An 18082-nucleotide genomic window follows, 5' to 3' on the forward strand; every position below is an offset into this window, starting at 1 on the left:
CATGTTTTTTTACATTAACCACTTGAACCCTAGCATCCCTATTCTGAGTGGAACATTAGCCAACAATAGCAGATCTACAAGCTTACAATGCCTCGCGCTGCGAGGCGTTGTAAGCAAAGAGGTTTGCAAAGTATTTGACGGTTCAAGTGGTTAAATACACAACATGATGACAGTGTTGTCAAACAAGTCTAAGCTGTCTAAGAAATCTAATGAACATTTCTAATCTGCGATACAATTTTTGTGTAGTGGGGGTCCCTGCTTCATCTCTCCCTCAGCTAAGGGGTCCTTGGCCTGAAAACGTTGAAGACCCCTGTTGTAGACAATCATTTCTAATACAGATGCAAGCATTTTGTCCTGGATGATGTAGGCTATACAAAGAAGAACTGAAATGAGAGTCATCATCCCTCTAAATAGAATATCGTCACTGTCGGGCAGAAACCTCGTATCTCCAAGTTTCAAGTTTGTACGTTTTTTCACCAAGTAAAGCCCTGCTTCATCATACAAGGCTGTTGCACAAAAGTAGTGAAAACAGCCGATCTACAAGCACACAACGCCTCGCGGTGCGAGGCGTTGTGTGCTTGTAGATCTGCTGTTTTCACTCATTTAGTTCATTTTTAAAATCATACATACAAAATGAACGGTCTTGGACATACAAGGTTTCCACCCGACAACGACGGTATACATTTATCCACTACTAAGCACAATGACATAACCAGGAGTGAAAAGAAGTCAGGGGGAAACAGCAAGTGTCCACTTAAACCTCCAGTGACTGACAGGCTTCTTTTATCAAAGCAGTGCAGGGGTCAGCAGCCTGTTTATTCCCCGCAGACAGTTTGATATCAAGGATTATTCAGCAGTCCAAGGCTAAGCAGATAGTATAGTGCAGCCGTCTGCAGACAAAGAAAGGCAATGTAAGTTAGATGTCACACGCACGCACGCACGCACACATACACCGCAGTATATTACAACAGTGGTTCTCAACCTGTGGGTCGGGACCCCCAGGGGGGTCCTCAAATTATTTTGGGGGGGGGGGGGGTCCCCAGATGATTAACTTAATGTGCAACATTGTTTTTTCACTCAACAGTAAACAAACCAACATAAAGTTTAAGCGTATAGAGGGTATCTGCACATTTCTAAACTGACAATTTAAGGACGTTTTAATATCTTTAAAATACAAATTAAACATTGGACAATTTGTCAAATATTAGAGGCAGAAATTGGGAAAATAGCCGATCTACATGCGCACAACGCATGTAGGTCCACTATTTTCACAATAGAACCATGTTATACAAAATGTAATGCCTCAACTCTTAGTGCTCATCAGTTGAAATATGATGGGTGTCGCGGCCTGAAAAGGTTGAGAACCACTGTATTACAACACAGATCAATCAGCCATGTTTGTGCTACACTCAATGCATTTTGAATTTGAACACGTGACAGTGTTTTTGGTTTGAGCTCTGGTGATTTATAGCAGTGCTTCTCAAAAGTGGCCCCATGGGCCTTTGAGGGGGTTCCAGAGGGTCGCCGGCAAAATGAGGAACAGTTGAGCCACTTTAGCCCTATTTTATACTTATTCAATTGCCCATCTACCGCACAAGCTCACAAGGCATCACGATGTGCCACGCTGTGAGCTTGTAGATCTGCAACTTTTGAACAACGTTGACAGATGCTGATGAGTGTCGACAAAGACGTCTCTTATGAGGGTCCCTGGCATACAATATTTTCAAATGGTTGTGTGCAGCCAAATGCATATCAATTTAAGGGTCTTTGACATGACAATGTTTGAGAACCACTGATTTACAGCACTGTATATATATACAGCAGTTGAGTGTATTTATATCCTTATGTCACTGGGTTTTATAATCCTTCTTATATAAATGGACTCTTTTCATCCTGAATGGGACAGAGAGAGAGAGAGAGAGAGAGAGAGAGAGAGAGAGAGAGAGAGAGAGAGAGAGGAAGCTGTATCTAAATAAAACAGGAAGTCAGTGTTGTGCATTGATGTGGAGAAGACGTGAGATTACAACTTAATGTACCTCTACTAGAGGCAAGTACACTGAACGCACGTCTTGTTTGCATTCCGCCAAAAGCACATGCATATAAACACATACAAATGAGTCATACTGTACATTAACATCATTAGCTCAGCTCATCAAGCTTGGTCATCTGAACTGAATAAGAGACATGCTCAACAGCATTTTAACTAAGACTAGAAGAGACACTTGCAATTAGAGAATGAAAGAAAGAACATGAAAAATTCAAAGGTCAGGCAGAAACCTTGCAGCCTCATGTTTCTTTTTTTCTTTTTATAAATGAATGCCCTATTTTATAGCTTGTTATAGTGGAAGGAATGGATGATCGAAAATGACGTCTGCAAAGAAAGATCAACAGAGCATTACTGATAATAATACTTTCTTTTTATGAATACATTTTAATTTTGTCCAATCTATGGTAGAGTACTAGAGTATGTAATATAACATACTCTACCATAAGTAACGTATTGGGGTGGTATACTCCTTACTCTTCTATTGAGACCTTTAGATTGAGTCAAAGGTCATGTCTCACCCAGACACAGGATCTGACACAAACTTTGTCCTGATCAAGATTCAATTTATCCCCTGATCAAGCAAGCAGGCGCTATTAGCTCAATGATACACATTTCAGTGTCTGCGCAGGAACCGGGTACAAATCCGGGGTAGAAGAGGAAAGTTATATAGTGCAGCTAACATCAACATAACTTAGCTGTCCATGGTTTTGCACTATATAATGGCTTTGCACTATATAATATATCAACATAGTTGAGACATATTGTGTCCAAAACTATTATTTTCAGGAAATGGGGAACAAAATAACTTGTTTCAATGGATCCACTGTAGTTATTATTTACAATCTCACAAGCTCTGCAAGCTCACAATGCCTTGCAATGCAACGCATTGTGACTTGTGAGCTATGTGACTTGTGAGCTATGCTATTTTTGCTCTTTTTGAAACAAATTATATCAAATTTCTAAAAGTAACGTTTTTTTTTTTTTTTTTTTTTTACAAACAGGGTTTCTGCCTAGCTGTCAGTGCTGCCTGAGATCCTTCCAGTCTTATTCACAACTATGTTGATATACAGTAGCAGAGTGCAGAACCAAGGACATCAGAGTTGTTGTTTTTTCTAATCACTGAGATTCCTCTCGTTAATGTTAACTGGGAGCAGTAGCAGACAGTAATGCTGACATTTTTGATCATCTAATCCAGTGGTTCACAAACGTTTTAATGTCAAGGAAGGGACCCCATAAACATAAATGTCAAGGAACCCTCTGTAACCAGAGTGAACCAGATGGACCCGTGAAGGTCCATTTGGTTTGGTGTGTACACTCTCCAGCCAAGTTACATACAGACCTGTTACTTTGGGTTTAACTCTCCGGGTTATGGACATAAGGGTCCATTTGGAGCCCAATCAAGACAGACAGACACAGACACACACACACACACACACACACACACACACACACACACACACACACACACACACACACACACACACACACACACACACACATTTTTCATAATAACGTACCATCTCGTATTTCTCTTTAGGTTCAGAAGTATTTTTTCTCATCTCTCTCAGCAACATCTGTAATGGATATGGGCCAGGGCTCTCACATTTGGGCCAGGCATATCTGTGGGTGGGAAATGGCACCATGGTCATTTGCTGCTCATTTACTCAGTCTAAAAGAACATGACTCAAAACACAAAACACATCCACATATTGTTCATTGTGTGATATTATGACTTTATATGGAATAAATAAAGTGTGGTTCCTGTTGAAATAAGCCGTAGAGCTTTCTAGGATCTCCTTTTAGTTGACCTTGTACCAGTGATTTGTGCTGTTGTGAAACTGTACTTTTTTCTATTGCAAACTAAGAATACATTCGTCAATCAATCAATGATCAACCAATCAATCAATCAATTAATCAATCAATCAATCAATCAAAAAGCCTACTTTGACAGGTTCAGTCTGCTTAGGCTACATGATCCCTCTCTCTCCCTCATCCCTATAGGTTTGCAAACTTCGAATACATTCTTCAATCAATCAATGATCAACCAATCAATCAATCAATCAATCAATCAATCAATCAATCAATCAAAAAGCCTACTTTGACAGGTTCTACATTCTGCTTAGGCTACATGATCCCTCTCTCTCCCTCATCCCTATAGGTTACCCTGGGACAGAAATCCAGAATGATGAAACGACCGATTTCGTCATGAGATAGGCTATATATAGACATTTGACAAAGACTGTTCACTGTTGTGTTTACAGAAGAGTCGATTCCAATGTGCTCTTTACTAGGCTACTACGTGGGGAAAAACAAGGCTCCTTTGTGGCTAATTGAGAACATACTAGCCAGCCACAGCCTAAGATTTAAATAGCTTATTTCAGTGTATCGACTGGGATATGATATGATAATGACTGGGACGTGACTGACTGACTGACTGACTGACTGACTGACCACCGCCGCACAGTTGTCAGTTCCTTAGAAAAAGTTGTAGCCTAGGCTAGAGCGCGGCGCACTGACCTGACCCGACTCAGAACGGCTCTACTATGATGTATGATGAATAATCCGAGGCTGCAGCTGAAATGACTTTTCTTTATCCTGCGGTAAATAGGCCACTTTAATACGTTAAAGTCTTATTCAATGGCAAGAACATAACCTACCGTTAGTGCGGTCGACATAACCTTTTTGCGGCTATTACGCAATCTAAAAATGAATCAAGTAAACGCAATCTTCTCAATCCTGAGAGTGTCAGAGTCACGCTTTGGTATCTTCTGGAGTCCCAGATGATTAAGATGTTACAGAAAGGGTAGCCTACACTCCAGAAATCACAATTTTGTAAATTAAATGCAAAAGAAATAACCACGATATCCTATTAATGTTTAGCTGGTCGTTACTCGTTATCGTAGGCTACCTGCCATCCGCCCATCCCTCGCTTTGACGCTCTTTCTACTGATCTGATGGACTGTTTGTGTTTGGATGAACATCACACAGCCCGCCCACTCCCGCCTGGAGTGTCGCTTGCTGAAAATAGCTGATCTACAAGCTCACGACGCGCTGTGAACAATAGCCTACCTCCATGGCTGTGAGCGTGCGTCAGTTTCGTGTAAGCGACCCCGCCGTAAGGTGAAGTATATAGGCTAGAAATTTGGGCTGCCTGTGTTGTGTTCACTGTTCACTCAGTCAGAACAGCTAACTGACGGGACACGGTGGGCAAAACAGTAGGCTAGTCAACTTTTTAGCTCGTGACCCAAAACAGAAATCAGATGTTTGCCTGGGACCCAAACATAGGGATTTCTATTTTATTTATTCATGAAATTACTTTTTTTTTATCATAAAATAAAAATCGCTTGATAGCTTATTTTTTAATGTTTAGAAATAGCCTAATAGCCTAATAATAATTACAAATACATTTTAAGGGACCCATAACATTTTGTGCGTGACCCACAAATGGGTCCCGACCCAGTGTTTGGCAACCAGTGGTGTAGCAGAGGCGTCAATTAGGTATGGCAAGCTATGGCAGCTGCCATACCTTGGCTACAGAGGGAAATAATAAAAAAGTACTTTTCAATGTGCCTGTCGGTGTCGCTAAGGTATGGCAACATGACTGCAAGACACCAGTCATGTTGCCATACCTAAGCTTTTTCTGAACTGACGCCACTGTGGTGTAGTAGACTGTAGAAGAGAACAAGCCTCTCCCCCACTCTGAAATACAATGCCCCCCCCCCCCCCTCTCTCTCTCTCTCTCTTGTGTAATGTGTATCCCGTCTCCCTCTCTCCCTCCCATCCCATTTCCTTGATTCCTCCTCCTCCCCCAAGCCCCTCCTGTCTGCTGCTGCTGCTCCTCTCCTGTCCTCTGTTTCCCTCTCTCTCTTGATGATGACAAAATGAATTTGCATATCTTTCCCAAGGAACACTCATTAGAATGCATAAACGGGTAGCCTTCAAGTCTCCTGATGCAGGCTAGCATTCTGTCATTATTATTATATTACCTCCTCTTCTCTCCATGCAAAATGGAGCATAGGGACGGTTGGCATCACAGAGACAGCATGTGGCTATTGCTTGCGTGCGTGCGGGTTGTGATTGGCATTTGAAATCAGTGTATCTGTCCCTTTTCTTTAATCCAGGCATAACACAGGGATAAATTATGCGTCAGCCATTTTCTTTGTTTCAATATCAGTTGTCACGCACGAGCATAATGTGAATATGCCTATATTTATTTGGAAAATATGTAATTTGCTTGATATTTCCCAAGTAAATATATTTAAATTCCATGGATAAACAAATGTGCTGTAGGCCAATTCAAGTTTCACCATGAAATAGAAAGGAACGCCAGTACACACGTGCACGCGCGCGCGCCCACACGCCATTAAACGTATTTTTTTTAAAGCATGTAATTTTTGCTGGCAGTCACTGTCACTGTTTCCATATTAAATTATCAACGATAATGTGTCATTGAGTTGTAGTCTAAACGTCATAAAATAGGCTATCAATGTTGCTCTGTATCTGGCTATTATGTTGAGGTCAATATTTATGCTAATTGGTTACAGAATCATTTGAATTGTATTTATTGCAGCTCATTCAGAGGATAGTCTTCTCTATAGGGGGCACTCTTGAGTAAACCGACCTGCCCACAGATTTGCTGAAATAATCATAAATACATTGTTTTTCATATAAAAATGGACATGGGGCATGAGCATAACTTTAATGAATACTACTGTTACTGTTAGGACTATATAGCCTATAGCGTGCGAACTCCAAATAGCCCATTCCATACAAAATCACTTAACATTGGAATAAACATAGATTATGACAATACAATAATTAATGGCATTCCTTGCAGACACAGGCATTGAAGTGACAGTATTTGTGACAAACAAGGGGAGAACATAATTGATACAAATGTTGAAACAAAAATAATCCAATATGTTACTTTTCCACTATAAGAAACTTATACTATCAAGTAGCAGTGGACTAGATGGACTATAGGCATATATGCTATTTAAACTTAATTGGAGAAAGTCTTTTTTTTTTTTTATTGTTTTATGTGTTGTTTTATGTTTTATGTTGAACCAAATGACATCAAGTCAGCTCTTGTCATCAGTTGGAAAGGTTTAGGCTTGATATAACCTTCAAATTAAGATATGCAGTATGGGCACTCATACTCCCTAATTATCAACGATGATGACACTTAGTTACAGTCGTCTAAATAATCTCAATAAGCCATGAAAAGCTATCAGTGTGCTTAAAGAAAATAATACAAATCTATATAGTCATTAACATTACTTAGTGTGATGCACAATCCTCTATGCAAGGCAAGCTGGGACATGTTAGTACTATTCTCATTATAGCATGCATGCGCATGCCTATCTATCCTTAAAAGCTAAAGCTGGATATGTGATGGATACAAACAAACAAATACATGTTGCTTGCTCATCGTGGGCCATAGAAATGTAAACACAAGGCCAAACTTGTTCAAAAACGAATGCAGGCTGTCTACATATTACAATATTTTTGGGATCAAAAACACTGCCAAATTGTGTAAACATTCACATTGGACAGGTCCCCATGCTCAAATCACATCAAGCAATCACTCTCCTTATTAGATTTTCAAAAACAGAATCTTGATATTTTTTGGTAATAATCAAGGTACTAATTTGCAGCCCATAGTTAACAACAATAGCTGGAGGAGGTGAGTGGACAATAGTGTTGGTTGATGGGTGGGAAACGCCCACCAACACTCTCCCACCACGGTCCGCACAAACGCTTTTCTCACCGGGCGCTCCACTGTACATTGTCTCATTCACGTTACTCCTTGCCTACTGTACTACACTGGGGCTCTCCATAGTGAACTCAATACTATGGGCAAAACACACACTACTACTACCAGCACCAGCGTGCTGCTGACTGAGGAGAGAGTTGTTTTCGTATCCACGCGCCCCACAAAAGTCAAGTGACGTTTCACAAAGGCGGGCCAATGGCGCCTCGTGTTCTATTAGAACAATGAAAAGCCCCCGTCCAATCGCCGCGGCGCTACTCCGGGCGCCGGCCAATGGGAGGCGAGCCCCGCCGGGAGTAATGTTAGAGAGTGGTGTGGGGCTGAAGACACTGCGTACCGCTGCTGTTTGTTCTCTCACAGCAGACACACACAGCCATTGCAGAGCATTGAGATCCATACAGACACATACAACCTAGTGGTAAGTATCCCACGGCAGACCCCGATGTCTAAAGTGTCGGGGGGGGAAAAAAAGATGAAAACGGCGATAACATTCATGAAAACCGTTAGTTACGTGTTAGATCGGAGTCACATATGACAGCTTTTGCAGTTTGGATTTTTTTCCATTTTTGACGGAACGTCAAAAAAGAGAAAAAAGATGAATTTCGCTAACGCTAAGCAGATACATGACTCCGACTGGGGAGTGTGGACGGAAGAGGAGAGCTTTGTTAAAAGGGGGAGGAATGGGAAATATTCGCCGGTTCTGGCCATAATGTTGTTTTTTGTAAATAAGAATAATTTTTAATATTGTTGTCATGTGTTTGGTACAGTATCGCGGTGAATCGCACGCTAGTAATCGTGTAAAAAATAAGGAATGTCGAGCGGGGCAAACTGGGCAGCGCTCAACACGGTTAGCTAACTTACAATGCTAGCCCATTGGCATTGCAGTGTATTGCGATCGAGCCCAGGCTGAACAGCCTGTATAAATTGGTGAACACTGGAAAAGCATGGGAATTTAGATAAAGAAACGCGAAACGTGGAAAAAGACAAAACATCTCCAAATATATACATAGGTTGAGTTATTTGCCATACATTACTTGTGTAAAACGATGAGAAAAAAATCCCCGAAGAATCTGCGCTCATACTGTAATGGCTGACTGTATTCGCATAGGAAACACAAGGCAGTCGAGGCGAACGGGGAGAGGCGCAGTTGCGGTCCAACTTTTTCTAACCGGGTTTTCTAACGAAACCGACGCGAAACTATGAAATGTAATGACGGCGAAAAAAAGCCCAATCTTTCCTCGTCGCAACGGCGGCGTCGTGCTATTTTTCCGCTCATTTTAAAGTGTCGAAATCGCTGTTTGTAGAGAGGTGGGTCCGTCCGCGGTCGCTCTGCCCTCTATTGCAGTGCCATGGCTGTACACAAAGACAAGGAGCCATATTCTCCATGTTAGTGGATGAAGAACAAGCGGCCATTCCGCGCTCATAGGAACCCACTCTAACTACAACACATAGCCCCAATGTATTACTATACAACACGGCCAGTGCAATGGGATTCTACCGGGGAAAATTGTTGGCAGCTTCGCGGGCGTCGTGGACGCGTTTGTCGGGTCAAAAACCGAGCAGGATTGCGGAGGGAGACATTTGAGGGGGACTTTCTTTCACGAAGAAGCCTTTCTCCCAAAATGGAAGAAGAAATATTGCCGTCGTGTTTGACCTCCTTTTCCTCAACGAGAAGCCTATGCGCCATTACTATAGTTCGGACTCCACACATTGCTTGCGAGTGAGTTTACAATAGCGGTTAACGTGGATAGGGAGAATTATTATGAAATGTGCCGCATTTTTATCCGGACTTTGAAAAAAATATCGAATTTGTACTCGACTGAAAGCAAAGAGGATTCGTCGTCGTCATCAATCAAGATTTTGATGATCACGTAATAAGAAATTAGGAGGTTTATTGTTTTTTTCTTTTTTTCCCCCTTTCTTTTTAATAAACACATTTATAACGTCTGATGGTGTAATTCTTTTCGCTTTTCAAACGTTTACTGAAGTATACGTTATGCACATTTACAATACTTTTGCTTTTATTATATAACACTTTGGGTTTAAACGCAATTGCTTAGAGAAGTCATCCCAAGTCATGTGTGCTCTAGCTGCTCTTGAACTTCATAAACTTTTATAGTTTAGCGCAGTGAAAGTGACTTTAGCGGCTCGCTTCATGTTCTAGTTATGAGGAAAAGATTATTATAGTTTTTTTCCCTTTTCTTTTTTTAATATCCCAGTGAAAATGTGTCATCACGTCTGAAACAATGATCTTTAGGGTTGACAGCCAGAAACCACCGAGGCTTATTAAGAAAGAATTCGACGTTATGATGAGAGAAATGGAAAACAACAATGACAAGATGGTCGTTTTCATAACATATTTTTCCATCAGACTCTCCAGAACAGGATGTGTTTATTTAATGGTCTATGTTTACTGAGTGTAGTAGTTTAACAGCAGGGAGGGAAGATCAAATTGTAGGCAAGTCCATTAATAGTGGCAGCTACATGATCTACTTTGGTGCACATATGAACTTGAGCTGTAGGCTTTATGATGAATAAATAAATGCATATTATGAATATGTGGAGGTAACAATGATAACATCTATGTAGGGAATGCTTACATACATGGTGTTTCAACAATATAAATATAACAAAAAAAGGGATTTGAACCATGAAAGGGTAAATTAATACTACTGAGGAGTTTGACACAAAAGCACATGACTCAAATAAAGGGTATGATAAAGTGTATAAATGAGCAATCCAGTTATATCTCCATATTATTCGACTGTATAGAAGACTTAAGAAATAGAGTAGGCATGAGGATTGTAATGTAATTATTACTTGATTGACATTTGTTTAAATTGGCCATATTTGTTTTTAAGGTACCGACTATCAAGATGGGTAAAGATAAAGATCCAACCAAACCGAGGGGGAAGATGTCCTCTTATGCCTACTTTGTTCAGACCTGTCGGGAGGAACACAAGAAAAAGCACCCAGAAGCCTCGGTCAACTTTGCTGAGTTTTCCAAGAAGTGCTCTGAGAGATGGAAGGTAGTGGTGGGTACAAGTGGGAATTTGATGGGCTATTTTTTTGTAGGCCTACATATGCATCACCTTTCCCCATGTATGCCATGTAAATTGGCTACATGTGCCAACATACAATGTTCTGCTGCACTTAGACAGTATGCTATATGCAATGCAATAAGAATTTACACACATTTGAATTATTTACTTTTGTCTGGATGTCACAGATCTATATGCCAAAGGCAATTAATTGCATGAATCTTTCAGATTGTTATACAGTGCTTGTGGATTCTATAGAGGCATGTTTTTGTAGATATCCCAAATTCCATACTTTAGATCATGGCACCCCTGATGTGTCTAGGATACATCTACTATTAGAGTAAACTATAGGTATTCTATATGGAGTGCAGTGCTTACTTGTCATGTTGTATGCCTTTCAGACCATGTCTCCCAAGGAGAAGGGCAAGTTTGAGGACATGGCCAAACTGGACAAGGCGCGGTATGAGAGGGAGATGAAGGGCTATATTCCACCCAAGGGAGAGAAGAAGAAGCGCTTCAAGGACCCCAATGCCCCCAAGAGACCCCCGTGAGTCCAGCTGTCAACATTTCCTTTTGACTGAGTCTTAAAACACTTGAAGCCTAAATATAGTCGAAGCGCGTTCGGGGCTGTTAAGTATGACATCATTTTGTAGGCAGAGGAGAATTTCTGCCCCCAGTTTCCGTGAATATTTTTTACTATTTTTACTATTTACAAATTTTTCTTCTCTTTTTTGTTGAAAGGAAAGTGTTAGAATTATACTTTAGTCGTTATTTTTGTCTCGGATCTGTTGAAATGGCGAGGGACAGAAAATGCTCTGGGGGCAGAGTTCTCCTCTGCCTACAAAATGATGTCACGGCTTAAAAGCCCCATACTTACTGCCCTCCTTTTTCCCCTCTACACCATATTATGGCTTTGCCTAAAATAGTGGCGCGTTGCAAGCTTGTAGATCTACTGTTCTCATCAAATGTTTTGTCTATTTTTGCCAAATGTTTGCATATTGCGGCATGCTCAGAATGGGTTCATTTCAGGTTAGAAAGCCACATGTAGTTAGGTTAACATGTGACGAGTGACAGCTGCTGCTATACAGCCCCGCTCACTGTTCTTTCCCTTTTCTTCAGATCTGCCTTCTTCGTCTTCTGCGCAGAGTACCGCTCCAAGGTCAAAGCTGAGACCCCTGGTATGACCATTGGCGATACCGCCAAGAAGCTGGGCGAGATGTGGAACGGCACCTCATCAGAGGATAAGATGCCCTTTGAGAAGAAGGCTGCTAAGCTGAAGGAGAAGTATGAGAAGGTAAATAAATGGTTGACATGGTCCTGCACAGTGTCATGCTGCATTCAGTGCATCGATGGCAAGGAGGTGTAAAACATACACATGGTTTAAGTTGTTTTAACTTTAGACACGCTTGTTTTTGGAAAGTAGGATGGTGTGCAGTGTTCATAAGAATAACTTGCATGTCATTCCCTCACCACAGGAAGTTGCGATGTACCGTGCCAAGGGCAAACCAAGTGGTGTAGCAGCTCCCAAGGCCCCACCCAAGATGGAGAAGAAGATGGATGACGATGATGACGACGATGAGGACGATGACGAAGATGAGGATGAGGACGACGATGATGACGAGTAGATTCCGTGACATAATATGTCCTCAGTTCCTTGTTTATAAAGCATTTAATCCACTTGTACACACTTCACTTAATGGATACAAAAAAAATCGACAAAAAAAAACGAGTTAGTATGTTGGGGGGAAAAGGCTAAAATGAAAAGGCTGTGTATATCAGTTATTTTTAAGCTGTACAGTTGTTTTTTTCTCAGTTTTTGTATAGTTAACACTACAAAAGTAACGTGTCTGTATCTTTCTGCCAGTCTTATATTTTTCAGTGGTAGTTCCTATAGACCACTATCCCGCCTGGTGCAGTTGAAGGGGTTGTATGTGGAATGGCCCAGGGACAGGTGGGCTTACAGTATTTACCCTAGCTAGAAGTGCACAGCACAAAAAAAAAAAGAAAAAAACTTTTGAGTTCTGAGTGTCTTTTCCCTGTGTTCTTTTTTTCATGGCATATATAAAAATTGACGTATTCTATTCAAGTTAATGTTCTTTTGAGTACCACTGTAATTTCCAAAAAGAAGAAAAAAAAATGCCTTGTTTATTGTTGGAATTTAAATTGCTTATGATGTCAATAAACATTTTGTAATAAATCTCATTTTTATTTTGTTTTAACAGCAGGACTAAATTAGTTTTGTTTTCCAAAGGTTTCACAATAAATGGGTCCATATTTTGATTAGACTGTCAAAGTGTACAGCGAATGACAAGTGGAAGTTTGATGACAAAATCATATCTTGGTGTGAATTGCAACAACATTGAACTGTCACTTGATGTGTGTGTAGGGCAGGGGTCTTCAACGTTTACAGGCCAAGGACCCCTTAGTTGAGAGAGGGATGAAGGAGGGACCCCCACAACCTTTTCATAGATTCCATGTAGTTCTCCATATCGTTTGACAGCACAATCATCAGTGTATTTTGTATTCACGTCAATTTTTTTTCTTCAGATATTTAACCACTTGAACCGTCAATACTTAACTTGACATTTCACTCTGTACTTGGTCTGCCCTTTTTCCCCTCTACACCAAACCTCTTTGCCAAAAATAGCCGATCTACAAGTTCACGACGCCTCGCAGTGTGAGGCGTGAGCTTGTAGATCTGCTATTTCTGGCTAAAGTTCTCAGAATATGAACACGAGGGTGTAAGTTTCTATCACTCAAAGATTTGGAGGACCCCCTGTAGTAAATCCGAGGACCCCCTAGGGGTCCTGGACCCCCTGTTGAAGACCTCTGGTGTAGGGGGTAACTGTAAAAGGTAGAAATAATTTTAGATGTCTTGCAATGACACGGTAGTATTTGGCAGTGTTTCAAAACATGTTGAAACACTGCCAACAGGCGTGGGCATCCTCGCAAAGGATGTTGGATTTTCTCATTTGTTTATGTCTGCAAAAAGAGGTGACATGATAGTCTGCGAGATAGTCTTGCTGTTTTGCCCACTGTGTCCTGTAAGAAGCTGTTCTGAGTGAACTCAGGCAGCCCTAATATGATAATTCGCCGTACGACGGTGTCGCTTGAACGAAACTGACGCACGATCACAGCCATGGAGGTATATTTTGTTCACAACGCGTCGTGACCGTATTTATAGCGTATTTATATATACTCTATGGTCGTGACTCGTGAGCTTGTAGATCATCTATTTTCGGCAAGCGACACCTTCGTACGATGGAGTAGAAATTGGAGGTGTGGGCGGGGCTGTGACTGTACGTCGGTAGGCTACATCAAAACAGTCCATCAAGAAAGAGCGTCAAAGCGGAGACTGTATGTCTATGATGATAACGTCCAGGTAACATTAAAAGGAAATGTTGCATTTAATTTACATTTGTGATTTCAAAGCACTCTCAGGAGGACTGAGAAGATTAGAAGTTTATTTGATATTTTATTAACGTTTTATGTAATGCCAAAAATATAACCTAATGTTGTGATTACAGTATAACATCCATTACACTACAAAATGTAAAATGTGGCTATTTCACCCTTTGTGCTTATTTTTCATTGATTGCATAGCCTAATTCCTCATAATACAAATCTATTGTTGGCTACTAACAGTCAGACACCTGACGATTAAGTAAGCAATTTACCCCGAGTGAGAGGACATTATGCTCTGATAATGTCCTGTGTTAGGGGGTGATCGGACGAGGCGAAGCCGAGTCCGATAACCCCCTAACACAGGACATTATCAGAGCATAATGTCCGACCCCGAGTGGTAAATAGCTTTTCTACCACTTTTTCCCATATACATGAAAGAAAACACATAGTTGTAACTTGCAAGGATCTTAAGTTACAATCATTATTGCCTATAAAACTTCCGCCATAACAACAAATAGTGCCACAAACAACATCTTCTACTCACCACCAGATGGCGCCAACTCCATGCTGAGACGCGACCGAGTATTTCCCGGTGAATCTGTGCGCAAAGGTGGGGGCCGATGGGCAAGGAGGGTTGCGAGCTTATGAGAAACAACTAAAATAATAATAATATAAACTTGGCGAAAACAGTTGCGTGCATTAGCGCAAATGGAAAACATTCAATTCTACCACTTTTTCTAGTCACGTGTTCAAATACTGGATTGTGATTGGCTTAAAACAGTAGTAAATGAGGCCACAATAGCCGGAATGTGTGAAATGCCCGGATGTACATGCAAATGAGGCACATTTCCGAGATCAATACGCGATGAACGCATCCGGGGACTTCAGGAGGGAGTCGGAACCCATGGTCGGAACACCTTTCCCCCCACCAACAAATGACGGTCGCAGCCGTCCTATGTTTACTAACAACGTGCGTACTATCGTCGCCGATTTATTTGGATCCAATGCAATCCGCCAACTTTAAAGCCCCTTTTCTCTGAACCTATGCCTTTCTGGAAGCGAACAGCCTCTATTTACGGCCGGAACGGTGCTTTTAACTGACGTTAGCTTAGCTGTAAGCTAGACATCTGTCTCAGCAGCGACCGAGTATTTCCCGGTGAATCTGTGCGCAAAGGTGGGGGCTTGGGAGTGTGCACCACTGACTATTGCGGATGATGATGAGGTTATAGTATAGCTTAGCTTTTATGTATTGAAAATGAGAGGCACTCTTGCCGATTTAGTAAGAGACTCGTCTCCAATTGCAAGATATTTAAAAGTTATTTGGGGCCATGATGATGATGATGATATCCTTTTCTTCCCACAACTAAGGATTTTATATTGTCTGTGTTATTGTTTACAACCACTGAACCACAATTATTCACGTGTGGCAAGATTCACTCGTTTTTAGTAGGCTATATAGTGTAGGCTTAGAAGAAGCCTTTTCAGAAGTTAATTTAATGTTTTCCATTTAATGATTTCCTTTATCCTCATCTAATCTTGCGCTAATGCACCGTATGCACGCTGTTTAAAGGCCGTGTAGGCTTTTCAGAAGTTAATTGAATGTTTTCCATTTGCGCTAATGCACGCAACTGTTTTCGCCAAGTTTATATTATTATTATTTTAGTTGTTTCTCATAAGCTCGCAACCCTCCTTGCCCATCGGCCCCCACCTTTGCGCACAGATTCACCGGGAAATACTCGGTCGCGTCTCAGCATGGAGTTGGCGCCATCTGGTGGTGAGTAGAAGATGTTGTTTGTGGCACTATTTGTTGTTATGGCGGAAGTTTTATAGGCAATAATGATTGTAACTTAAGATCCTTGCAAGTTACAACTATGTGTTTTCTTTCATGTATATGGGAAAAAGTGGTAGAAAAGCTATTTACCACTCGGGGTCGGACATTATGCTCTGATAATGTCCTGTGTTAGGGGGTTATCGGACTCGGCTTCGCCTCGTCCGATCACCCCCTAACACAGGACATTATCAGAGCATAATGTCCTCTCACTCGGGGTAAATTGCTTACTTAACTTCTGAAAAGCCTACACGGCCTTTAAACAGCGTGCATACGGTGCATTAGCGCAAGATTAGATGAGGATAAAGGAAATCATTAAATGGAAAACATTAAATTAACTTCTGAAAAGGCTTCTTCTAAGCCTACACTATATAGCCTACTAAAAACGAGTGAATCTTGCCACACGTGAATAATTGTGGTTCAGTGGTTGTAAACAATAACACAGACAATATAAAATCCTTAGTTGTGGGAAGAAAAGGATATCATCATCATCATCATGGCCCCAAATAACTTTTAAATATCTTGCAATTGGAGACGAGTCTCTTACTAAATCGGCAAGAGTGCCTCTCATTTTCAATACATAAAAGCTAAGCTATACTATAACCTCATCATCATCCGCAATAGTCAGTGGTGCACACTCCCAAGCCCCCACCTTTGCGCACAGATTCACCGGGAAATACTCGGTCGCTGCTGAGACAGATGTCTAGCTTACAGCTAAGCTAACGTCAGTTAAAAGCACCGTTCCGGCCGTAAATAGAGGCTGTTCGCTTCCAGAAAGGCATAGGTTCAGAGAAAAGGGGCTTTAAAGTTGGCGGATTGCATTGGATCCAAATAAATCGGCGACGATAGTACGCACGTTGTTAGTAAACATAGGACGGCTGCGACCGTCATTTGTTGGTGGGGGGAAAGGTGTTCCGACCATGGGTTCCGACTCCCTCCTGAAGTCCCCGGATGCGTTCATCGCGTATTGATCTCGGAAATGTGCCTCATTTGCATGTACATCCGGGCATTTCACACATTCCGGCTATTGTGGCCTCATTTACTACTGTTTTAAGCCAATCACAATCCAGTATTTGAACACGTGACTAGAAAAAGTGGTAGAAGTAAGCAATTTACCCCGAGTGAGAGGACATTATGCTCTGATAATGTCCTGTGTTAGGGGGTGATCGGACGAGGCGAAGCCGAGTCCGATAACCCCCTAACACAGGACATTATCAGAGCATAATGTCCGACCCCGAGTGGTAAATAGCTTTTCTACCACTTTTTCCCATATACATGAAAGAAAACACATAGTTGTAACTTGCAAGGATCTTAAGTTACAATCATTATTGCCTATAAAACTTCCGCCATAACAACAAATAGTGCCACAAACAACATCTTCTACTCACCACCAGATGGCGCCAACTCCATGCTGAGACGCGACCGAGTATTTCCCGGTGAATCTGTGCGCAAAGGTGGGGGCCGATGGGCAAGGAGGGTTGCGAGCTTATGAGAAACAACTAAAATAATAATAATATAAACTTGGCGAAAACAGTTGCGTGCATTAGCGCAAATGGAAAACATTCAATTCTACCACTTTTTCTAGTCACGTGTTCAAATACTGGATTGTGATTGGCTTAAAACAGTAGTAAATGAGGCCACAATAGCCGGAATGTGTGAAATGCCCGGATGTACATGCAAATGAGGCACATTTCCGAGATCAATACGCGATGAACGCATCCGGGGACTTCAGGAGGGAGTCGGAACCCATGGTCGGAACACCTTTCCCCCCACCAACAAATGACGGTCGCAGCCGTCCTATGTTTACTAACAACGTGCGTACTATCGTCGCCGATTTATTTGGATCCAATGCAATCCGCCAACTTTAAAGCCCCTTTTCTCTGAACCTATGCCTTTCTGGAAGCGAACAGCCTCTATTTACGGCCGGAACGGTGCTTTTAACTGACGTTAGCTTAGCTGTAAGCTAGACATCTGTCTCAGCAGCGACC

General features: G+C 41.5%; 1 protein-coding gene and 1 long non-coding RNA gene across 2 annotated transcripts; one reads left to right on the forward strand and one right to left on the reverse strand.

Moving 5' to 3' along the window:
• Positions 1–651: 651 nt before the first annotated feature.
• LOC308305115 lies at positions 652–5110 on the reverse strand. Its single transcript, XR_013963088.1, has 3 exons — positions 4705–5110; positions 3565–3667; positions 652–890 (listed from the first exon to the last, which is right to left on the reverse strand). It is a non-coding gene; the product is annotated as an uncharacterized lncRNA (long non-coding RNA).
• A 3012-nt stretch (positions 5111–8122) lies between these two features.
• hmgb1a (high mobility group box 1a) lies at positions 8123–13082 on the forward strand. Its single transcript, XM_080748393.1, has 5 exons — positions 8123–8238; positions 10682–10855; positions 11263–11408; positions 11981–12155; positions 12337–13082. Exons 2-5 carry the CDS (start codon positions 10697–10699, stop codon positions 12484–12486), a joined length of 630 nt encoding a protein of 209 aa, XP_080604519.1. The 5' UTR covers positions 8123–8238; positions 10682–10696; the 3' UTR covers positions 12487–13082.
• Positions 13083–18082: the final 5000 nt, after the last annotated feature.

The sequence above is a fragment of the Nannobrachium achirus genome (assembly GCF_963921795.1).
Source record: "Nannobrachium achirus genome assembly, chromosome: 19".
In the NCBI taxonomy this organism is placed as follows: Eukaryota; Metazoa; Chordata; class Actinopteri; order Myctophiformes; family Myctophidae; genus Nannobrachium; species Nannobrachium achirus.